The following is a 24334-nucleotide window of genomic DNA, read 5'->3' on the forward strand; positions in this document are numbered from 1 at the left end:
TTTGCGAAGCGATGTAGTTCTCTGCGTCGTCTTACTGGCGTTGATTTGTGGCTCTGCTTATGTTAATGGGGCGTGTAACACAATCCAGTTGACATTTCAGCTCAGCAGCTCTGTCGAAGCCATGCATGCTGGTGTGTTGTTGTTGTTGTGGTGGTGGAGAGTGGGATACAGAATTAGGGAGTAAAAAGAAATACAATCATCGCAAAAAAAATTGACAGTTGGTGACTCACCCCCGCACATCCAGCGATTGGATGAATGGACACCATGAACAGCGAGGCTGTACTTGATCACATTTATTAGCCTTTAAAAAGATGGATATTTTAAAAGAGACTCACTGACTCGCTCCCATGCATTTGAACGTACCCAGTTCGGTATGTACCGTATGTGTACATTTTGGCCATAAGCTTTGCTTTTCATCCACAGGCACATTAGAAATTACAAGTATAGTTAAGTTGTCTTGTAAAACAGAAGTGTGATGTGTGTGACGCTTTATATACTCCGTGACTATGAACCTAAATGTGCCATTGACACATATTATTACACATACATAACAAATTGATGACTAACTAGTTTTGAAATTAGAAGCCAGTCAAAATATTATTTGTTCAACTATTATTCAGTTTATTGTAAGAAGGGGATTCGTAATCAATAAAAAAAAAAAAAATTAAAAATCATTGCAAGATCTCTTAGTTACTAAAATGGAAGACAATTTTCAATTTTGGTATTTTCACAAGAAACATGAAGTCGACGCACATGACTTTCTTTCGCGGGCCGCATAAAATGATGTGGCCCCCAGGCCTTGAGTTTGACACGCTGACTCACTTCATTCTTTTAAAAGGACAAATTCTTGATACGCTTCCAGCCCCCCCCCCCACACACAGACAGAAGTTGACGTTAAACTGGCCGGTTGAGTGCGTGGAAATCAGCGAGGTCATCATTAGCGGGCTGAGGCCGCGTGCTAATAGCGCGCGATGTTCCCATGAAAATAGGACAGCAATTCCCCGTTTCTGTTTTTGTTGTGCGGCGAACGAGACAAGTTCACATCACGCATTTGGGTTTGTGCAGCTGCCGAGTGAACTTTGTGCCGTTTTGGATTCATTCATTTGATCTGCTTGCTTATTGATTGATGGATTTTTATACCCTTTCACTGCTTTCAACCCTTCATCCCAATGATGTTGTTTTATTATTAGTGAAAACGACATTCTCAGAGCGCTATTAGATTAAGATGAGGACAAAATGCAAATGGATCCTTTTTTTTTTTTTTTTTTTTTTGTGAATTAAGTAATATTTCTGGCTCCAGTTTTACATTTTGGTTGGTTTGTTTTTTGTCTAAATGCCGCTTGTCTGCTTTTGAACTCTTCAGTAGAATTTGAAATACAGTAAAACCCCCACCGTCGCGGGGGGTTACGGTCCAGACCCCCTCGTGAGAAGTGAAAATCCGCAATATACAAATAACTCTGAGAATGAAAACAACATATTTTTTTAACTTCGTTTTAGGGTCTTCAAACACACTTCAAACAATACACACGCATTTAAACACAGAATATATTGAGCGAGAGAGCGAGTGCAAGAGCAATGGATTTAAAAAAAAATGACAAAAATATCAAAATGAATAACATACAGTACAAAAAATAAGGTGTTTGCATCCCAGAGAGGCGACCTGTACTATCAGACCACACGGACGTTCAACGCCCTCCGAGATCTGGAGACTGGCTCGGCCGCTCCAGGACCTTGAAATGCTTCTTGCGAAGAAGCCACTCCTTCATTGGCCAGGCGGTGTGTTCGGGATCATTGTCATGCTGAAAGACCCGGCCACGTTTCATCTTCGGTGCCCTCGCTGATGGAAGGGGGTGTTCAATCAAAATCTCACCATACATGGGCCCGTTCATTCTTTCCATTGCACGGATGAGTCGTCCTGGTCCCTTTGCAGAAAAACAGCCCCAAAAGCACGATGTTTCCACCCTCCGTGCTTCACAGTAGGTGGGGTGTTCTTTGGATGCAACTCTGCATTCTTTCCCCTCCAAACACGACAAGTTGAGTTTTGACCAAAAAGTTCTATTTCGGTTTCACCCGAACATATGCCATTCTCCCAATCCTCTTCTGGATCATCCAAACGCGCTCCGGCAAACTTCGGACGGGCCTGGACACGTCTGGCACTGCAGCATTTGAGTCCCTGGCGGCGTCGTGTGTTACTGATGGTAGCCTTTGTTCCTTTGGTCCCAGCTCTCTGCAGGTCATTCCCTCGGTTTTGCTCGCCGTTCTTGTGATCATTTTGTGAGATCTTGTCTGGAGCCCCAGATCGAAGGACATTCGCAATGGTCTTGTATGTCTTCCATTTTCTCATTGCTCCCACAGTTGATTTCCTCACACCAAACTGCTTACCTATTCCAGATTTGTTTTCTTTTCTTTTTTTTTTTTACTTTATATACATGACCCTGGATTTTTTTTTTAAATAGGTTTTTAGTTATATAACCCTAGACAGATGTATGACCTTGACAATTAAATATTCATTTAAATAACTTCAGACAGTTTGTAAACACATACATTTTGACATGTATGAAATATATGTATGTTTTTATGTATGTGTGTGTGTGTGTGTATTTCAAAAATTGTTTGAAAATACATTTATTTATATGACCCTGACCCACGCATATCATTATTTTTTAGTTTTATTTCTTCAACTCTAGACAATTTATAGTTTTAAAAATGTTATATGTTTATGCTAAAGACACTGTGTTTTATTTATTTTTTGTATATGACCATGGACAATGTTTTAAAACTATATATCGATTTCTAGCACCTGTCTCCCAATACATTTAAAAAAAAAAAAAGTCTATAAACAATTCCTATGTATAACACTATGCGTGTTGCAGTGGGAAGTCGGCATTTTCGTTTCTAATGACACAAATTGGGAAATTGTTTCTTCGCGTTTGATTGGGCGGCTCCTGCAGTCGGGTTTGTGGAGTCCGTTTAAACAAACTATTTGCACTTCCTGTTTGAAGTCGAGAGGGAGAGAGAACAATTGTTCCGACAGATGTGCGACTCTTACGTAATGTCGCCATGGCAACCAACGGGAGAATTTGATCGATTAGAGGAAATAACTCAGGTGATCGAAAATCCAAGAACAACTTTTCCATCAACTGATCCAATAGATTGACGCTATTCATTGATGAGATAGAGAGCTCAAATTCAGTCAGTCCGTTTTATCAGAATAATAAATCAAACATTTTGATTAACATGATCAGTTAGTTCTCTTTAATATTTATTGGATTAAATTAAATTATTTAGTTTTTTTCCTGTAATTGGTTAATTAAAATTGTTTCACTTATTTGGCTCATTAAATAACACAGTCAATTTATTATAAATGATACAATAAAAAACAATGTACAATTATACATACATGTGTACAGTATATTTAACAATTTGTATTTAACCAAAAAGTTGACTAAATAACTAATTCAGTATAAATACAATTCAAAAGAGATTAAAAACTGCTTTACATATTTTCATAAGTGAAAAAAAAAACCTGATCTCTGAATGAGTGAGCCCATCGCTCCATTTAAACAAATACAATGTGGCACCTTCAGCACAAAAGTTTACACACCCCTTCATTAGACAAAGTAAAAGAAGGGTAAGAAAATCATATCGTATACATAAATGTCTTTTTTGATGAGCTAGCTTGTTCAAGAGACAAATGGTCACACAAAAACGGCCCAACTTCCCGCTGTACTCGCACAATGGCCCCAAGAGTCTCCTTCGGCCTCTTTATATACAGTGCTGTTTATATCACAAAACACACACACACACACACACAATACTGTACTGCACCCCGCCACCTCCGTTTTCTTGCTGCTCCAAATGGACCTTCCTGAATTCCAGCTTTCTTTCTTCATATCGGAAGTCCATATGTGTGTGTGTGTGGGCGCGCATGTCGCAGGAAGGGTGTCGATTGGATCATTGTTTTCACCCGTCGCTCAAATTCCACCCGATTTGTGGGACTATGAAATGCAACTTCTGGACCCAATTTATTATTTATATTTTTTTTTCTTTCTGTTGTTTGGTGATGTGAGCGGCGCAGCGGAGTAAATGGTAAGCACGTGTGCCACACGTTCAAAAGGTTCTCGGTTCGAATCTGGGCTCCGGCCTTGGCTTTTTCCTCCCGCATTCCCGAAACTTGTTACCTTCACTGAAGAAGCGGAATTGTCCATAGGTGCCAATTTCAGTTTGAACGCTTGTTTGTCGACACTCGACGAGACAAGGGCAAGAAAATGGTATCGAAAGCGGCTGCACGGACGTAGTGTGATGCCGCCGACTTCCTCTCTCCCAGGACCGCCTCTTCTTCGTGATGGAGTACGTGAACGGCGGCGACCTGATGTTCCAGATCCAGCGCTCCAGGAAGTTCGACGAGGCCCGCTCGCGATTCTACGCCGCCGAAGTCACGTCGGCGCTGATGTTCCTGCACCGGCACGGCGTCATTTACAGGTAAACCCAGCTGTGACGCCGAGGCATCGTCACCTTTTCACAGCTTTTTGCATAGACAAGTGCATCTCACCAGATTAGAATATAATATCAACTTTTATTTCTTTCAGTAGTTTGGTGCAAAAAGTGAAAGATCGAGGATGGAAAAGATGTATCATATAGGTTTACTACACACACAATGAAATATTTCATTGTTTTGGTTCATAATTCTGGATGACTATAGCTTACACCAACTGAAAAAACTAAATTTACACGTCAAGAAATTTGAATATTAGAAACAATTGAAATGATTTGTAATCACAGGTAGGAATTTGCCTTCTGAAAAGTATTTTCCTGTGTTTAAGGAATCTGTACAACTACTCAAATAAATGGAGAAAAACTCTTCAGTGATATTCAAATTTTGGGAGACGTGCCTGCGTCGACTGCAGCAAAAATGTCAGCGTTTTTGAAAAGCATACTGAAACTGACTTTTAAAACGCATAAGTAGTAGTCCTCGGTGAAGGATCCTCCCCACTCTCAGCATTTGAGCCCGTTTAAAGCTCGATTCCGAGTCGCCTAAAGTATTTTTGCATCAGGGTCGATTTCAAGTCCGGTCTGGGGTCGATAGTCGGCAATCTCGTGATCTGTTTTTCCCTCACTTGTGGACACGATCCTGAGATACAACCCCAATTCCAATGAAGTTGGGACGTTGTGTTAAACAAATAACAACAGAATACTATGATTTGCAAATCATGTTCGACCTATATTTAATTGAATACACTACGAAGACAAGATATTTCATGTTCAAACTGATCAACTTGATTGTTTTTAGCCAATAATCATGAACTTAGAATTTGATGGCTGCAACCCGTTCCAAAAAAGCTGGGACAGGGTCATGTTTACCACGGTGTTACATCACCTTTTCTTTTAACAAACAACATTCAATAAACATTTGGGAACTGAAGGCACTAATTGTTGAAGCTTTGTAGGTGGAATTCTTTCCCCATTCTTGCTCGATGTGCAGCTTCAGCCGTTCAACAGTCCGGGGTCTCCCTCGTCGTATTTTACGCTTCATAATGCCCCACACATTTTCAATGGGAGACTAGTACCCGGACTCTTTTACTACGAAGCCACGCCGTTGTAACACGTGCACAATGTGGTTTGGCATTGTCTTTCTGAAATAAGCAGGGGCGTCCGTGAAAAAGACGTCGCTTGGATGGCAGCGTATGTTCCTCCAAAACCTGTATGTACCTTTCAGCATGAATGGTGCCTTCACAGATGTGTAAGTTACCCATGCCATTGGCACTAACACAGCCCCATACCATCACAGATGCTGGCTTTTGAACTTTGCGTCCGTAACGGTCCGGATGGTTCTTTTCCTCTTTGGCCCGGAGGACACGACGTCCACAATTTCCAAAAACAATTTGAAATGTGGACTCGTCGGACCACAGAACAGTTTTCCACTTTGCGTCAGTTCATCTTAGATGAGCTCGGGCCCAGAGAAGCCGGCGGCGTTTCTGGATGTTGTTGATGAATGGCTTTTGCTTTGCATAGTAGAGTTTCAAGTTACACTTACGGATGTAGCGCCGAACTGCATTTCCTGACATTGGTTTTCTGAAGTGTTTCTGAGCCCACGCGGTGATATCCTTTACACATCGATGTCGGTTTTTGATGCAGTGCCGCCTGAGGGATCGAAGGTCACGGGCATTCAATGTTGGTTTTCGGCCTTGCCGCTTCCATGCAGTGATTTCTCCAGATTTTTTGAACCTTTTGATGATATTATGGACCCTCAATTCCTTGCACCCTGTCCTTAAACTGTTGGGACTATTTTCTCACGCACTTGTTCACAAAGAGGTGAACCTCGCCCCATCTTTGCTTGTGAATGACTGAGCAATTCAGGGAAGCTCCTTTTCTACCCAATCATGGCACCCACCTGTTCCCAATGAGCCTGTTCACCTGCGGGATGTTCCAAACACGTGTTTGTTGAGCATTCCTCAACTTCTCAGTCTTTTTTGCCGCCTGTCCCAGCGTTTTTGGAACGTGTTGCAGCCATCAAATTCTAAGTTCATGATTATTTGGTAAAAACAATGAAGTCTATCAATTTGAATATTAAATATCTTGTCTTTGTAGCGTCTTCAATTAAATATAGGTCGAACATCATTTGCAAACCATCGTATTCTGTTTTAATTTATGTTTAACGCAACGTCCCAACTTCATTGGAATTGGGGTTGTAGTTTAAGGCGTCTCAAAAGCCCCCAAAAATAATAGCGTCAAAGTCACTGTTCTAAAATGGAGGCCACAATCCACGCCTTTCCAACTAAAGACCATGGACTTTTGATTCGCCTCCCAGGAAGCGTTGAAGGTGATAGTTTGATGAGGCCATCAGGACATCATCTGGAAGTAACAAAGATCCAGACACCACTGAACTGGAAACCCACTTTGGCTATGACAAGAAATTCTGTCCTTGGCGTAGTCCAACATCCACTAGCAAAAAGTTATACTGAGACTTTGAGCTTTTGGCAGATGTCATATAAATGTTTGAATCAATGTTGACAGCTGCAGTGAGTGAACAGGTACAGAGTGGTTTTTGCATGTCGATAAACGTCAGAGTGAACTCCTATCAACCCTCAGCAGCTTCTGTCCTCCAAGCAGTGGAACCTCCAAAGTCTACTGCCCTAAAAGTTGTACAATTGGGAGTCCAGCCAACATTTTTCGGGACCGAGCAGAGCCCTGGAATCCATCCTCCTGGAATACCGCCCACAGAACCCCGCAAGTAACACGGTTTCTGTTGCGCGACCAGAAAGAAAACCACATTTTGAATTTCGACCAACAGCTGCACTCTTCTCAGTGGTACTTTGTAATGGACTTCCTCAAGAAGCCCAAGGAGTGTGATCCCTGTATAGTTGGAACCGCTCATTCAGTTAACTAGCAAGCCCCCATGTAGCGTACTTGAGCCCTGTAACGAGAGTAAATCCCCCTTGTTGACAAGTTCCTACCAAACAATCGATCTCCTATCCCTTCGCCTTTCTATAAGTTGACTGATCAACCGATCGCCCTTCAACCAGCTGCGGCATCAGTCGACTATTTCTGACACCCGACCCCCGACCGATGCCCAGTCCGTCCCCGGCCTCCGCAAGGTTGAAGCTCAACCACGAAAGCGGCACCGCACGGGATGCTGTTCCGGATGTCGTAATGTTTTTCACGTCCCGAAAAACGTGAGACAGCAGCGTGTTGAGATCTTATCGTTCTCAGCAATTACGTGCACGACATCAACACGGTATCTAACGACTATATTGGGATCACGCCTGACATTGATGCGTTTTGAACAAATAACAAAACTGGCACGTTCCATCTTGCTCCTCCGCAAAGACGTGAGTCTCGATCTCGGCTTTGAGGTTGCTTTCTGTGACGCCGTTTTGTTTTGACGCACCTTGGCGTTCACTTCATGGACATTGGATTGAACGCCGCTAGCCGCTGCCCAAAAAAACAGCTCCTCCGTTCCTCCCTCCTTGCCCTCGACTGACTTTGCAGCGGTGAAGATAAACGCCAAAGCTTTCTTTTTTTTCCCCGCCAAACATGATGTCCTCTCTTTCTCGCTCTGCTTTTGCCACCGACCTTTTCTCCGCCGCTTCGCTCCGCTTTCAGTCACGTCACATTGAAAAAGAAAATGTTCCAAAACAAGCCGATGTCACGTGAACAGTCTGAATGAAAGTTGACAGTGAGCAGGTTGGGACCGGTTCAGCGGGGAGATAAAACGGCAGCGTGAACTTACACGAACTTGGAGGAGATTCTGGCCTCCGTGCGAGGGGAACCTCTAAAATCGAACGCCTCCCTGAAAATAGAACGATTTGGAGTTTTTTTTCTGGAAAAATAGGCCTCAAAAAGTCAAACAAAAACGCGGATGTCATCTTCATCAACAGCAAATCACACCAGATTTTTTATTTGGCTTTCTGATTTATGATTTTCATTTAAAAAACAAATCTTCCGTGCTTATAGAACAAGGACTATGACATTCTTCAACCCTAATTTTGCTTTTTTTTTTTTTTTTTTTTTTTTTTTTTATATATATATACTTCTGGCATTTTCTAGCTTTCTCAAACCATCTTTGAAACATTGATTTTTTTTTTTGATTTTTTTTTTCTGGCCACGTCACCCAGTCCCACTTAGAACAGAGGATTTCCTTTATTTCCCATTCGGAAAATTGTTTTGAAAATAGACTAAATGAAAAGCCAGATTGCGTTCACAATGAACCCCGACAACTTTTGAATCTTTTTGAATCTTTCACACACCCGAACACGAGCAGGCCAAATATACACAGATCGTCGCAGAAACGCCCCCTGCGATGTTGAGGCGGATGTTTTTGTTTTTCCCAAGATGTATAGATGTGCAGTGTGTGTGTGTGTGTGTGTGTCTGTGTGTGTGTGTGTGTGTGTCTGTGTGTGTGTGTACTTTATATGTGTGCAGCTGAGACGGGTTAGCTGTCAAAGTGTCATCGGAATGTCATGGAAAAATCTCTCCAAGAGCAAACACAGGAAATGTCCTCAATTAAACCTGATTGCTGCGCGTGTGCGCGTGTTTGTATGCGCGTGCGCGCGTGTTCCTGAACAATGCGTTGCGTCGAAGGTGATTTCTGATGCGCACCCCCGGAAGAGAATCAAGTCACAGATGACGAGTGTAAGGTTCCTAATTAGCCAAACATTATCTTGAGGCGCTAATCATTCTTTTGTCGTCCACAACTCTGTCCGAGAAAATAAAACTCCACACACGCCTCTCGTTTTTGTTCCATCATTTACTTGGAAATGGAATCGGCAATACAAACATGATTCCGAGATAACAAAATAAAGACTGTGGTGAATGAAATGGTGAAAATCAGAGAAAGACAGCGAGAATGTTGAATAGAATAGAAAAGCTGAATGACAATTCTGTATGGTGCAGATACAATGAAATTGTGGTAGCTTCCAGTTTTTTTTGTTTAGTTTTTAACCAATCAGATTTCAGCCTCTGTGTGTTGCCACGTCAGTCCAATCTGCCCACGGCCTTCACAATAAGCAGCGCGGCCCCATTTAACTTCAACTATATTGGCGATGGGACTATTTCTTGAAACGAGCAGATTTCAAAATCGCCCTCGATGACATCAGAACGTTTCCGTCTTCTGATTGGTTGCTCAGAGCCAAACTTGTTACAGCCAACTTCAATTAGCAAAACCAGTCTGTAGCAATAATTAATACATTTAACGATCAAGTGCTTTGATGGGTATGAGGTATTTTTATTTGTTGTCTTTGTTATTTGAATAAACAAATATTGAGCTGCCCGCCCTGATGATGTATGCGTATGTAAACAGCCCCTCCTATCAGAATGCTAAGTCACCGATGAATGAACTGCAATTGTATTTGGGCTCCTCCGAGTTCCCAGCGCAAAAGCCAAAGCGTTTTGTCGGGCTCGGGTCAGCTGCCTGCGCGAGCTCAAAAAGCCTTTGGACGCGCTTCGCACTCCCGACCGCTCGGGCCACCAAATGATAATTACGCACTGGGAGTTATTGCTAACCACCATTACCGGGCTCATTTCACTCGATCGCTTACAGAGAATAATAGCGGTAGTGTGTTGAGAAAAGTCAGCATTAAGTTCAAATTCCTCGTACAGTAAATCCTCGCTATCGGCAAGCGTTAGAGGGCAAAGCCGTGACGGCAAAAGTGGAAAATCACGAGGAATGGATGCCTCCTGAAAACGTTTACAATCGACGATACATATAGTTTAAACCCGAAATGTCATATTATTTCAAAGTCGGTTTGTAACGCTACCCTCCCTGAGTATTTTCGGCTCATTTTCTCCTTCAAGTCCGTCAAGGACCAACTTGCCCTCGAGATTTTCTTTCACTTGTACTGTAAAGCGGACAGAGGGGTGCCGCTAAATTCGGAAATAGTTTCATCATTTTCATCAAAATGGTGAAATAATTTAGATACTTTATTGTAGCTGCACGTGGGCGGAAAATGAAAGCAGAGTTTGATGAATGGCCACACAAGCGCAAACTAAAAAGTCAGTTCATGAATTTGTGGAAAATTCGTCCCTCGGAGCAAGTTCGACTTCGGGAAATAAAGTTTGATCGAGATGTCTGTCATGGGGAGAGGCACAAAAAGTCTCAAGAGGCCACGCATGGAAATACACAGCAAGTCAGACATTTTTGGTTCAAGCGGCCATTTTTGGCTCATTTCCGTCAAATTTGTCGAAGGGATTTTGTCTGACGGCTAACAAATTGTATGAAATGACTTTTTTCCCATCCTTATTGAGCCAAGGCGCCCATTTTACGTAAGAAAACTCACCCCAAAAATATGACAAATATTCTGATATTGTGCGTGACGGTCATGTCCCGAAGACATCCATCCTGGCAGAAATGTGAAAAGTAGCCGCCCCGATTCCCTTCAGCCTTCCGATTCTCCATTTCCCGGGACTGTTCCTCACTTGACTTTCGTCTCGGTTTTATTTTTGCGATGACACCCCGAAGTCGCTTTCCGCGAAATCAAAGCCACCTTTCAAAAATACCATTTTTGCACTTATTTGAATTGTTTTCTAAGTCTAATTAACGTGTCAGACACGGCGAACCGACACAACCCAGAACATTCACCAGCGCCGAGACGCAATTAGCGATGAGCGAAAATATCACGCGACACCCGAAAGGAGCCGCCAATGAATGCGATTTATTGCCGGTGTGTGCATCTGCGGCGCCGGGAGTCGCCCGCGGGTGCTGCGAGGCTTTCGTAAACCTGCTCGCTCCTCAGTAGCCCCTCCCGCGCTGCCGTCGCGGCACATTGCCGCATCGCAGGCGGAACGGGAGAGCTGGCGTTTATTCGCAAAGACGTTGCGGCTACAATTGGTTTCGACGCAAACTTTTTACTTGGTCAGAAGAGGGTACATTTGCAGATTGACTTCCAAACCTGGCGTGAGCACGGTGCACGAGTGGTTAGCATATCGTTCGGGGGTTCGAATCCAGGCTCCCGTGTGGCGTTTCCACGTTTGCCGGAGTACCCACGCAAGCTCGCGAACCCCCCGTGCTCGCGTGGGTCTCCTCCACGTACTGCGGCTTCCTCCCACATTCTTCTTAGCTTCATTGACGCTGAGGGCTGCCGAGGTGCGGACCGCCGGACTGACCGACCGCTCGGCAGAGGCAACAGCAGCCCAGTAGACGTCTGTTGCGGAAACCATTTGAAACAATGAAGGTTTATTCGCGTGTTGCTCGGTAGCTCGCGGTGCCAGACAAATAAACAATGGCGCTCGAGCTCCGGTCACAAACTCCACTGGTGTTGTGAGATATTCAGTTCCTTTGTCGTCTCATTTCAGACTACGAAATAGTTCGTCTCCCAAGGGGCCACGCATGCTAACTTCTCTGTAATAGCGGTTGTTTATGTCCAACAATAGAATCGTTTGAAATATACTTGACCCGTAACGTCGGCGGTGTGTGTCCACACGACAATGACTTAACTGTGAGCTATTCTGCCGCTATTGTCACGTTATTGACCAAAAAACCGTTATTGACCAAAAAAAAAACCGTTATTGACCAAAAAACCGTCGGCACACACCAGCACTGGAATTCTCGTTCACAACGAACCTAAAGAAGGCTACCTTGATCGCTTACCTGGACCCCGTCGAAGTTTGAGTCCGACTCGCGATGCCGGACACGACGCGGGGAGACAGCCGCGACAATAAAACGGCAGAATTCTGGGATTTTCCGCCCATTCTCCTCTTCCGCCTCTCAACCTAGCGGCGCGGAAATTTCACGCCAGGAAATTCCCGCGCCGCTAAACATGGAGCGGATGCTAGCGCTAAAAATAATAAGGATGCTGACATTTGCGCATCCTTATTATTTTTAGCGCTAGCATCATAAAGATGCACATATTTGCCTCTCCTCGATCTGCTCCATGTTTTTGTATTTTAAAGATGGCGGTATTGAGGAACCAGGAGAGCAGAGTACGTCATCAGTGACTATGTGACTAAACGGACCAATCGCGAGAGACAGCGACAATTTTGGCCGTGTCCGCGTCAAGTTACGCGTAGGTCACGTGATGCAAAGCGGGCGTTGTCAGGAGTATAACGAGGCCTTAACTTGTCCATAGTTGTGAATGGTCCACCAGTCTGCCAGTCCGTCAGTCCACCGGTCCCCCAGTTTGCCAGTCCAGGGAACACCTCTTGGCCAAAGTCAAGAATGAATAAAGACAATGGAACTGTTTTGGATGAAACAAAATAAGAAAAGGAATGTAAAGAAATCAAGTGCTTTTCAAAGGTATCACTACTGTACGTACTGTAGTATTTGTGTGTTGGATGTGTGCCTTTAAGGGGTGTGGCCTTGTGAGTGACATTAGGAGCAGGAGTCGGGTTGGCCGGTTTGCGTGTGAGTGTCTGGGCGTGAGTTGTGGCCCACAGCAGTTCTCGTAATTGCTCCATTTTGTTGTATTACATTTTTTTTTGACTTCACTTGAGCGGCGGTGTATTTGTAGCTCGCTAACTCCAACTTTGGGTCACAACACAAAGCACAAAAAAAATCGACCAAGCGACCGTGCGCAACTGGAAAAACACGTAAATTGGGGCGCTTGTAAGTGGAGGTCTCACTGTAGGTGGTCTTCCCCAATAAGAACACGAGGGATCCCACTTTGTTGTTGCTATTTTTGTTATTGCAGCGCGTTTGGGACCGCGCGCGTGTGTGCGCGAGGGTCGGTCGCCGGCAGTAAATTGTTCGCGATTGTCCACTTCCATCTTATTCAGGTGCCTCGCCCAATGTGTGGCTGGTTTTACAGGTTGTTTTTCTTCTGTCATTTTCCACTAAATTCATCCATCCATCCGTTTTGTGGAGCGCTTATCCTAATGAGGGTCGCAGGTGAGCTGGAGACGATCAAACTGCTCCGTGAGGCGAGCATGCATGTTTGTACAATGCGGGAGGAGGCCAGCGTACCCTGAAAAAACCCACGCAAGTACGGGGAGAATGCGCAAAATCCAAACAGGAAGACCAGAGCTGAGATTCGAACCTCGAGCCTCAGAAGTGGGAGGCAGACGCCCAAACCACTCCTCCACCGTGCTGCCTCATCCACCAAAGAAAAATTCAACTAAAATAATAATAATAATTTCTGCCATGGTATGAATAATTTGGGAATTTTTTTTGGGAGGGGTGGGGGGGGGGGTCAAAATGTAAAAAGTGATGAAAATGTGTTTTCTTTACACCTCTATGCATCTTACACTTTTGCCACATCACTTCCGACCAAAAGATATTCAAATTGTAAAGACGGCACTTCAGCAATGAAGAATTTTTGTATTTGATTATTTTTTAATATATATTTTTGGGGGGGGGGGGGGGGGGTCATGATGCCAATAATGATGGAAGAAAGATTAGATTTATTCCTCGGAACCTCGAAGGTAAATCTGGCCAGGGTATGAATACATTTGAATTGAAGTGTATTTTTTGAAATGAAATTTAAAAAAAAGTGAATGGAAATCTGACAAATGTTAACTTGTGCACGCATCCGCCCGAGAGTGTCAAAGGAGTTCATGTAAGAGTGGGCAGCGAATCGCCTCTAATCGATTTGCTGAGCTTGATGGGAATGATGCCTGATTTAAGGAAAAAAAACTACAAAGATTTTTTTCGAATGAGCACCATGTTAAAAAAGGATTCTTTTCCATTAGCGCCGTCGCTATGGCGATCGGCAGTCTCTTCGGCTTTTTCGGAAGGATGAATCGACTTTTTGATTCGCTGGCTTTCTAAAAGAAAAACAAAAAAGCAGCTGCACAGTTGCATAAGCGAATGAGAGCTGCGCCCCCCGCCCCCCGTGCCGGCCGCGGCTTGGGCTTGTCTGGGCGGCTGTACTTTGGAAAAGAGCGTCGCTTAAGGGCGGCGGCGGAGGCGATGTTGACATTTTTCTCGCAATCAACCATCAAGCTCCGAGCGGCCGCGTTCGCCGTCGACTCTGTCGTCTCTCAACGCGTCCGCTCTTATCTCCCGATGCTCGGGCGCCCTCCTCCTCCTCCTCCTCCCTCCGCCGCCGTCGCCTGGTAACCCGACACGTGACGTTTCCAAACGGTACCCCTCCGACAGCTTTGCATGAGGCTTGAAATTCCGCCGTTGTGTTACAAATGTTTTTTCTATTAGTTCAAGTTTATTTGTCGGATGAACATGAGAACTCAATTCGCTACCGGGCTTTTGTCCCGTTTTAGCGCCTTAACAGAGCATTTTGACTTATCTTATCTATCTTATCGAATATTATGTTCTGTGACCGTATCAGCACCAAACCTACCAAAAGAAAGAGTCGACTCTCTTCTCCGCCATGAAAAGTTTGTTTCTAGCGTTTTCCGTCCTTCAGTAATCAGCAGTAGAAGAAGGGTTGCTTGTGTCACCTAAAACCGAGAAAAGGAGCTTTTTGTGCAATTAGCCTCCGATGAGTGCTTGGAATTGTTTTTGGCCTCCAGGGACTTGAAGCTGGACAACATCCTGCTGGACGCAGAGGGACACTGCAAGCTGGCAGACTTCGGCATGTGCAAGGAGGGCATCCTCAACGGGGTCAGCACCAACACCTTCTGCGGGACGCCAGACTACATCGCGCCAGAGGTCAGTTCGAGCATGAGCGTACGCACACACACACACACACACACGCGCTTCCCGTCGCCGCACGCACTCAAACTTTGTCCTAACATTCGCTGATCCTGATTGGCTGTTGTGTGTTTTCGCACAGATCCTCCAGGAGCTGGACTACGGCCCGTCGGTGGACTGGTGGGCTCTGGGGGTCCTGATGTACGAGATGATGGCGGGTCAGCCTCCGTTCGAGGCCGACAACGAGGACGACCTGTTCGAGTCCATCCTGCACGACGACGTGCTCTACCCGGTCTGGCTCAGCAAGGAGGCCGTCGGCGTCCTCCAAGAGGTCAGCGCGCGCCTTCGCCGCCCGCTGCACGGCACCGTCTCCGGGCAAAGGAGCGGCTTCGGCGATCCGTCCGTCCGTCCGCCAGCAAGTTACAGCTGTTTGTACAGCTGTCGTCCGTCTATCCTTCTTTCACCTGTAATCCGTCCCTCACCGAGCATCCGTCCATCCGCGACCCATCTGTCATCCATCCATCATCTATTAGCATTGTCAGCCAGCCCGCCACGATCCGCCTTTCATCCGACCGCCCACACGTGATACGTTCAGCGCCATCCATGCCATTACTCCATCCGTTATCACGCACCCGTCAGCTATCATTCACTAGCATCGAGCATCCATCCACTCACCCACCCATCCATCCATCATCTATAATCATCCATCCATCCATCCGCCTGCCCAATCAGCATGTTTCGTCTCTGCATAATAGCAAAACATTTTAGTCGCGATTTGATTGATAAACTTGCCTGTTACATCCTCGCGCTCCACGGGACATTTTTGGAGGCGCGTCGAACCGTGCGCGTCATTTCGTTGAATTGATTAGGAATGAAATTGACATCACGAGACTTCGCTCACGCACGCACTGACGCGTCGACCTTCCTCTCTGCAGTTCATGACCAAAAATCCCAGCAAGCGTCTGGGCTGCGTGGCGGCTCACGGCCTGGAGGACGCCATCAAGCTCCACCCCTTTTTCAGAGCGATCGACTGGACGCTGCTGGAGGCTCGCAAGATGCAACCGCCGTTCCAGCCTCGCATCGTCAGTACACGCGCGCGGGCGCACACGCAATGATTCTGAGATGGTTACAAGACTGCCGTGTTCAGATGTGAAAGAAGCATTTGTTGAATTATTGTCTCACCGCTGTTTTGCGCGTTGGATTTCGGTCATATTTACTACACGCGCAACATCCTTTTAAGTCCTATTTAATGTCGAATCCTCATGTAGCATATTGACATCCTAATTAACACGTCTAATGCACCCTATCATCGCTGTCGGGCGGAAACCCAAAAGTCCAAATATGGTCAATTTTTCACAAATTGATACAATTGGTCTTTCCCCATGTTGTCGTTTTTTTGTTTGTTTTGTTTTTGTTTTTTGGTCACGCATTATTGACTAATTTAGTGTTGCAAATCGCTTGAGCACAATTCTATAAACACCCTTGGACACCGGAGTCGTCTGAGAAGTGTTGTAAAACCTCCTCTTCGCTCTGCAGGAGCCTTGCGACATTACGTCACCCCAAGATTTAAAGCCCGGATGTTTTTTTTTCGTGAAACTAATTCGGTTAGCCGGTTTTGTCAGAAACGCGTCATTGTATTGCAGCGCATCAGCCACGAAAGGTACGTACTTGTGTGCAGATTTCGTCTCTCTTACGGCTGTTAGACCTTCCGCGAAAGACTTTTGCTTTTCATTTCTTTTGTGATGTGTCAAAGGCTTTTTGTCAGGTCGTGATTGTCGAGCGCAGCCTTCGATGTGGCTCAATGGCAGCGGGATGAATAAATCTTTTAGCGTACGATGATCGCAATATAAGGTATAATACCAACTCGAACGACGCAGTGTTTGGTTACGCAAGAAAGATGGCATTTTCTTAAACAAGTTGTCATTTTGGAGATGCGAGGATTCCCGCCCCCACGACATCGACGATATTTACATTCTATTTGATATATGAACTTCTAATAAACCATATTTAATGTGATGTTGGTAGAAAACCAAACGGGACGTGAACAACTTCGACCAGGACTTCACACGGGAAGAACCCGTCCTGACGCCGGTGGACGACAGCGTGGTCAAGCAGATCAACCAGGACGAGTTCAAAGGTTTCTCCTACTTTGCGGAGGACGTTGCGACGTAGACGCATAACGTAGCCCTCAACGCTTACGACTCGTACGACGACATCTTCGCAGAACCAAAAGTGAACTGGGCTGATTCTTCGCCAGGAATTATACTCGGCCATCTGTGTTCCAACGTAGGATTTTTGAGCGTTCATCCGCCGATGAACCCAAGTCACCGTTGATTTTGTGCACGTGTGACTTGTCGCCTGAAATCCTCTCACACACGCGCGTGAGCCTCTTGGGGTCATTTCCTATTCACCGCCACCGTGTGCATTGCTTTCTCGCGCTTGCCCTCCCTTTTCCCTTTGGGTGTCGTCAATGCATCGAAAGCCGACGAAGTGCGTCGTAGTGCTCCAGCGCAGCAGTATTAAAACCACCTGTTGGACATTTTTCTGACATTTTGAACATTTTCAAGTTTTTGTTTTCCTATTTTTAGTTGTCAGTGAAATGCCGCTTGAGTGACTTTGGGTCAGCACCTGGGGGTCAAAGTTCTTTCACCGGGAAGCGTTAGTCCCAGCAAGATTCTCTTGTGGCTCTCGGGTCACAGCCCAAAAAATGATAACACATTTTGTCTGCATTGCCCACGCAGTGGTACCTTGGCTTACAAGTGCCCCGACTTATGAGTTTTGCATGTTACGAGGCAAAATGTTCGATCACGAGAGAGCTTCATATTTGTCGCTGCGCGACTGAAGTGGAAATTAAGGTACAGTGGACCCCCCGCATACTTGCTTCGGCACCCACGGATTCAGCTATTACTGGATTTATTGATTTTTTTTTTCCACATTTTTCCCAGTTTTTTTTAAAAATTGAATTAGTTCTTTCAACCTTGAAACCCTGAAAACACCAATCGGCAGTTTATCCCCACTTATTCAATCATTTTTTTGTTTGGAAAAAAATCCTCCCCACGCAATTATAATGGCCGTCAAGTATCCGCAGATTTTCGGTTTTCCCGGTCCGGCTTGGCCCCGCGGGGGTCTTCTGTACTCGGATGCCCTCGCATGTGGGCAAGGCGAGCCGCGGTCGCCGATGCGCTTACAGCGGAACCTCGGTTTTTACGATTAATCCATTCCAAAAAGTCTGACTAAAACCGAATTGTGCAAAAACCAAAACGATATTTTCCATAGGAAATAATGTAAATAATGTAAGTTCCATAGTCTAGAATCTCGGCATCCAAAAATGTGAACAACACATACATCTTCTCGAGAATAAGTAAAATTTCACAGACAGAAAACAGTTTGAAATAGCAGGGCAACATCGGTATAACATCCTCCTTCAAAATAAAAGCACGGCAGTATAATAACCCAAACTATTTTGTTCTCGTTTATTGAGTGAAATTAGCCACTAAGAGGTCAAAGAGAGTGAGGCAAAACTATTATTTTCCTGCTAGCGTTTCTCTTGAAGGTCTGACTTTTGGCAGGATGTGTTACGCTGATGTTGCCCGAGTGTTGCCGAGCAGACCCGGAGGCTTGTTATTGCCGTGTGTTGTTAATAAACGCTTGCGTTGTGGAGTGCGCCTTCCGTTGTCTGTTGTACCCTTTTTACACAACTTACGAAATGCTTAGGAAGAGCGTGCACCGATTCCGGGAAACGAATGCCTCGTTTTTTGTGTGTGAAAACTGAATGGACGTATGAAAACTGGGGCAAAATTTGGATGAAACAAAATTGTCGAAAACCGAATTGTCCGAAAACAAGAGTGAATGAAAACCAATGATCCGCTTACTCAACGGTAAATTTCATTTCAATTCAATTAGAAGAATTCATTTGATTTCCAAGGAAACCGAGTTGGTCCAGGCACCACTGCACGAATATTTAGAATAAACTTCTTTATGTATGTATTCCAGGGCGGCACGGTGGGCGACCGGTTAGAGCGTCTGCCTCACAGTTCTGGGGACCCGTGCCTGGGTGGGTTTTCCCCGGGCACTCCGGTTTCCTCCCGCATCCCAAAAACACGCGTGGTAGGTTCATTGACGACTCTAAATTGCCCGCAGGTGCGAATGTGAGTGCGAATGCTTGTTTGTTTGTATGCGCCCTGCGATCGGCTGGCGACCGGTTCGGGGCGTACCCCGCCTCCTGCCCGACGATAGCTGGGATGGGCTCCGGCACGCCCGCGTCCCGCGTGAGGAGAAGCGGCTCAGAAAATGGATGGATGGACGGATTTCACTCCCTGTTATGTGTATTTAAGTGCAAAGAAAGTTGTTGTGTGGGTTTCAAGTGAATAGTTCATGCTTACGTCAGTGTAACTGGAACATAAAGCATGACCCCCCCCCAAAAAAACAAAGTCATACGAGCAACATCACAATCGACTCGTTCTACGCCCTGGAAAAGTGCCTGAACTTATCGATTCCATGCGATTTTCTTTCCCACCAGAAATCCGAGAGGGGAAATGCAGATATGACTTATTGAGCAACAGCAACTTTTTTTTAAAATACTATTTTATTGATGAATATTGTTGATGAGATTTATTACTGTCAGAAAATTCACATTTTCCAACTTGTCAATGATTTGCAACGGTAGAAGACAAAGCAATTCAAAGGAAACTCAATGCTGACGAACGTTACGCCGGATAGATTAGATTTTATTGATTGATTTGATTTTACAACTCGCTTGAAAGGTTGATAAGCGTGTCGTCGATAGCAAGATTGTCGTCATACTCTTGGTTGACCTGAACAGGCTCGTTTTTTCCCGTCCCGGAACTCGCCTTCCCGCTAAACGTTTTGAGCGTTCAATTCTGCCCGCATTACCGACAGTATTCACTGATTCTCACCCTGACGGCTTTGCATACTCAAGAAAACATTATTATGATTATTATGATGATTATTTTGGCATTCGTGTTAATGCTGAGGAAAATCTGTAATTTGTTGACTTGCCTTGACAAATAAAATGCTCGTAACGCAGCTCACGGATGTTTGGAAAATTCAGCCCCCTGCGGCCAGTTTGACCGCGCAACATAGAATTTAGCGGGCGCGTCTATCGTGAGCAGACCCACCAAAAACTCTCAAGAAGTCACGTCCGAAAAGACACAGCGAGCTTAGTTTGAAGCTGACATTTTCTGCAGTTCGTTTGGCCATTTCCAGAGGTTCTTCAGATGAAGACGTGGCACGGTAACGCCCGGCCGAAGCTTTTGGAAAAATTCGGCCTCTGGAGCCTGTTCGGTCAAACGAACAACATGAAACTTGGTGATCATGTCTACCGTGAGTAAAGCCACACACAAAACAGAAAAACGCTCAAGAAAGTCTTCCTGAGAAGACACAGGACATTCGCCATTTCGGTTTAAAGTGGCCATTTTAGCACATCGGCAAACAGCTCAGCGCGGGAATGCTTTGAAAAGTCCGTGGTGAGGAATTTGACTTTTCGTCATTGCGTGTGGGCGGAGCGCGGCGCCGGCCGAAGTTTGACGTCTGTAAAATGAATAAGTCGGCTGTCAGAAATGTACGGATGCAATAACTGATCCTGATCAAACTCACATCAACCTCGTTGCCCTCGCCAAGTGTTACGTGTACGTTGGGTATTTTCGTGACTTTCTTTGTGTCAGTTCCCCATGTTGCCAAGTGTGCTGTATTTTCAAAGGACGTGAAGCGTATTAAATTCAACTCATGATGTCACGTGTTTCTGCATCCTTATTGATCGCCAACATTATGTGATGAATGCAGTTCATAGTTTTTGGTAGAAACTTTTGAGCAGTTCGAATATCCCTGGAAAAAAAAAAAAAGTTTTGCCATCCGTCACATGGAAAACGAGCACGTTTTTATAGTCTGAATTTTCTTTTAGTTCGAAGATAGAAGGTCACCCAAAAAAAAGGTCAGATTTCCGGGGGGTGGAGCCGGTAAGGTGGGGGGGGCGTTCCCTCGCTGTGACTTTCAGCCAATCAGCGCTCAGGAGCCGCAATCCGCTGCCCGCCGGTCAGTAAAGCAGTCAACCAGTAAATCAGTGTGACGACGACTAGCAAGCGAGCGGACACTTCAGTGCCGGGACGACAACTTGTTTTTGTTTTGTTTTGTTTTGTTTTGTTTTTCCCGGCGGCGTGTCTGCCGTCGCTCCCCCCGCCCCCCCCCCCCCCCCGCCCCCTCCGGCGACCCTCGTGGAGCTCCTGTGCGGGGAGAGGCTGTACAATCCTCGGCAGTGTCCTGAGACTGTACGGCCCCCGGTTCCCCAAGGTAGCGAGCCACCGGCGACCCTCCGCCCTGCTCGTGGCCGCCTCACCTTCACTCTGAGCGGACTCGAGCGGCGCCGCTGACCAACACGCACTTTTTCATTCGTTGTTTTTTTATTTTTTAGTTTTATTTTCTCTCTCTCTGCTTTGGTTTCATTGGACACTTGAGCGGATTTGTTGCCGCTGGAAAGATGACAGCCGACAAAGACAAAAAGAGGTAAGATGACGTTTATTTTGTCTTCAAATGGCTTTATTCAAACGTTTTTATTTTATTTTTATTTTTATTTTTTAAGAAGTCCTGTCAACTCTTGTTGCACTTAAAAGGCTTTTTTTCTTTGTTTGTTTGTTTGTTTGTTTTTTGGGATGCAGCTGCATCTTGCTGTATTTCTAATACTTTGATCTTATTGTATGAAAAGAACCAAAACAGAACCTCTCAATGAAGTGCAGCAGTTCACATTTAGTCTAAATTGAATATATGTTCTTTTGGACTTTGAAAGTTGAGTTTGACACTTTTGAAAGCCTCCGATGTGATTGATTCAATTTATTATAGAAGTTCATAGGGACTGGCGATGCTCATATTACAGTCAGTCCCCAAATGACTCAGCCATGAATTAATTCTCTTTATTGTAACACACCACATATCGCTGTAAATATTCCTATGTTCCATTGTTTAATTCCTTATTTGTGGTTGATGTGACTTCTCTGGAAGGTAGAAGGTCATTTAAAAGTGTCTGTACAGCTTCGTGCATTGTAATGTGAAATTATTCCAGTTGTGTGTTGTTGTTTTTTTTTTTTTATATTATTCCTACTCAGAAGCAAAGTGTAGGTTGACTGAAACTTTGCTGACTTCTTGAAATAAAAGTGAGCATTTTATACTCATAATAGTGGGAAAGTGTGAATGTTTAACCCTTTCACCAGGAAAATTGTGTGACTGTTGAACTCTTTTAAATGGGGAAAATAAACGCTGAATATGTCTAAGTCCCTTCTTTGGCACAATTGTGGGGATGCTGAGGGCAGGTACGGGTGTTCAACCCCTCGAGTGTGGGCGTTGAACACTGCCGGACTGGAAAATCTTCCGGGTGTTGAACCTTTTCATAGGAAAATGGTGTGGCTGGCGAATGTTGATCACTTTGACCAGGAAAAGTGCAGATGTTGAACACATTTCACCTGTCAAATTATGAGGATTAGAATCCTTCACCAGGAAAAGGGCGCGGGCGGGGACACGAGCCGGTACCGACCGGTATTGGCCTTATTTCAAGGTATCGGGTACTCTTGAAGGCTGCTGATGTCAGCCACCGATACTCAAGAAAAAAATCTTGGCCTTGAGTCAGTCCTCCTCGCCAGTAGTCGGCGCTACGCTGTGGCGGTTTCACACCGGCGAATCGTCACAAACAAAGAGGTCTTTGATCACAAATTCCCGTCATTGTACGGACTGAAATATGAATGTATCCCAAGTAGCCTACTGGCGGTATCTGTGAGTACTGAAGTGCGAATGCTTGTATTGGCGTCGCTCTGCAAAAAGTGCTTTTTACATGACAACTTTGCACTCATTGGCCAAATATCATTGGGGTATAATTTATTACTTGCATATACCAACATCTTAATCTTCTGGTGTTTTGGGGGATTAGAGTAGATTTAGATTAGATTACCACACTTTATGTTCGCATTACATGAAATTAGAGCCGCAACTGCTGTTTTTTTTTTTTTTTTATTAATTGGATTAAAAAGGTTATTTAATTGACATCCCTTTGTTTTGAAAAGAGGACAGTATTTTAAAGTGACAGTGCCGAAAATGCAAAACCATTCATTTAATTCAGCTCCTGGTTTTTGTCTGTAACGTCAAAAAAACGGGAATCATTTTGATCATTGTTTTCCAAAGTAAAAGGAAATGTTTGCAAATGCCGCGATTGTCCATCTGCTTTGTTATTGTAATAAATATAATTGTTAGTGTTTACTGCTGAGAGGCTGAATTTTTCGAAACAAGGTCTCATCGATTAATTGAAGATCAAAAGACATTGTTGATTCATTTGATAATCAATTAGTCGCCGATGAATCGTTGTACCTCTCCGTGTAATCCCGAATCAATATTTGCTATTTCCCTTGATGTGATCTATTTTGTGCCGTGGTTGTCATTGGGGCGCCTCCTGGCAGAGAACATGCAAGGGAGCTTCTCGATGGAATTTGTGGCTGTGGTCCGCTTCGACTTGGATGCGCGCGTCCACGCCACGGGCGTCCGTGACTTCGTCGGCGCCCGTTGCGATTATGTTGTCGTCGCCGTGTTCTGGCGCAGTGAGAGTGCGCCACGCGCAATTTGGTGGGGGGCAGGTATTAAGCGGGCACACACACACACACCGGAGCCACTGTGGCCTGTTGCTTCTCCTCATCATCGCCTTCACCGCCTTCGGCCATTTTAGGGAAGCTGACCAGTGTGGCTGCAGGGGAAATGAGTGTGTGTGTGTGTGTGACAGTAGAAAATTATCACTGCTGCCTGTAAGTATTAATATGTATATATGACGTTATGGCGATGAGTTCTGTAATTGACGACGGCCGCCGTTGAGCTTTAAAGTTGGCGTTATTTATTTTTTATTTTTTTTTGATGGGGTTAATTGAACATCGGTGATGAAAGTTGGCACACTCAAATCTTGGAGTCATAATAAATTGGCGTTATTAAACTTGGAGGCAAACGTGTTCTTGGAGAAGTTGCCATGATTAAACGTGGCGTCGGAGACGGAAGACGGCCCGACGGACGCTTTGTCGGCATCCGTCCGTCGCTCCCTGGCCGAGGTCCAGTTGTTATTGTTTATCTTGGCGCCGCGCGTCCTCTGTGACCAGCAAGTCAGGCTCCAGTGCGTCGACAGCGTTATTTTTACCTCCCGTAGGACAAACGCGTTTCGTTTCCGCACACGTGAGTTGAACGTTGAAGCCAGACCGTGGGGAAGGTCACATGGCGCGAAGACGGTTTGACAAAAAGTGGAATAGATTGAGTGGGGGGGGGAGTTGCAACCACGAG

General features: G+C 45.0%; 1 protein-coding gene across 1 annotated transcript in view; it reads left to right on the forward strand.

Annotated features, from left to right (window-relative positions):
• The window catches only part of LOC133409489 (protein kinase C epsilon type-like), a 45687-nt gene extending 24914 nt beyond the window's left edge, over nt 1-20773 (forward strand). The window contains exons 11-15 of the mRNA XM_061689555.1: nt 4328-4482; nt 14902-15040; nt 15165-15353; nt 15958-16104; nt 17048-20773. Of these exons, the coding sequence (XP_061545539.1) occupies nt 4328-4482; nt 14902-15040; nt 15165-15353; nt 15958-16104; nt 17048-17194 (777 nt within the window). The 3' untranslated portion in view covers nt 17195-20773. The remainder of the gene's footprint in view (nt 1-4327; nt 4483-14901; nt 15041-15164; nt 15354-15957; nt 16105-17047) is intronic.
• The last annotated feature ends 3561 nt before the right edge of the window (nt 20774-24334 follow it).

The sequence above is a fragment of the Phycodurus eques genome, chromosome 11 (assembly GCF_024500275.1).
Source record: "Phycodurus eques isolate BA_2022a chromosome 11, UOR_Pequ_1.1, whole genome shotgun sequence".
Lineage (NCBI taxonomy): Eukaryota > Metazoa > Chordata > Actinopteri > Syngnathiformes > Syngnathidae > Phycodurus > Phycodurus eques.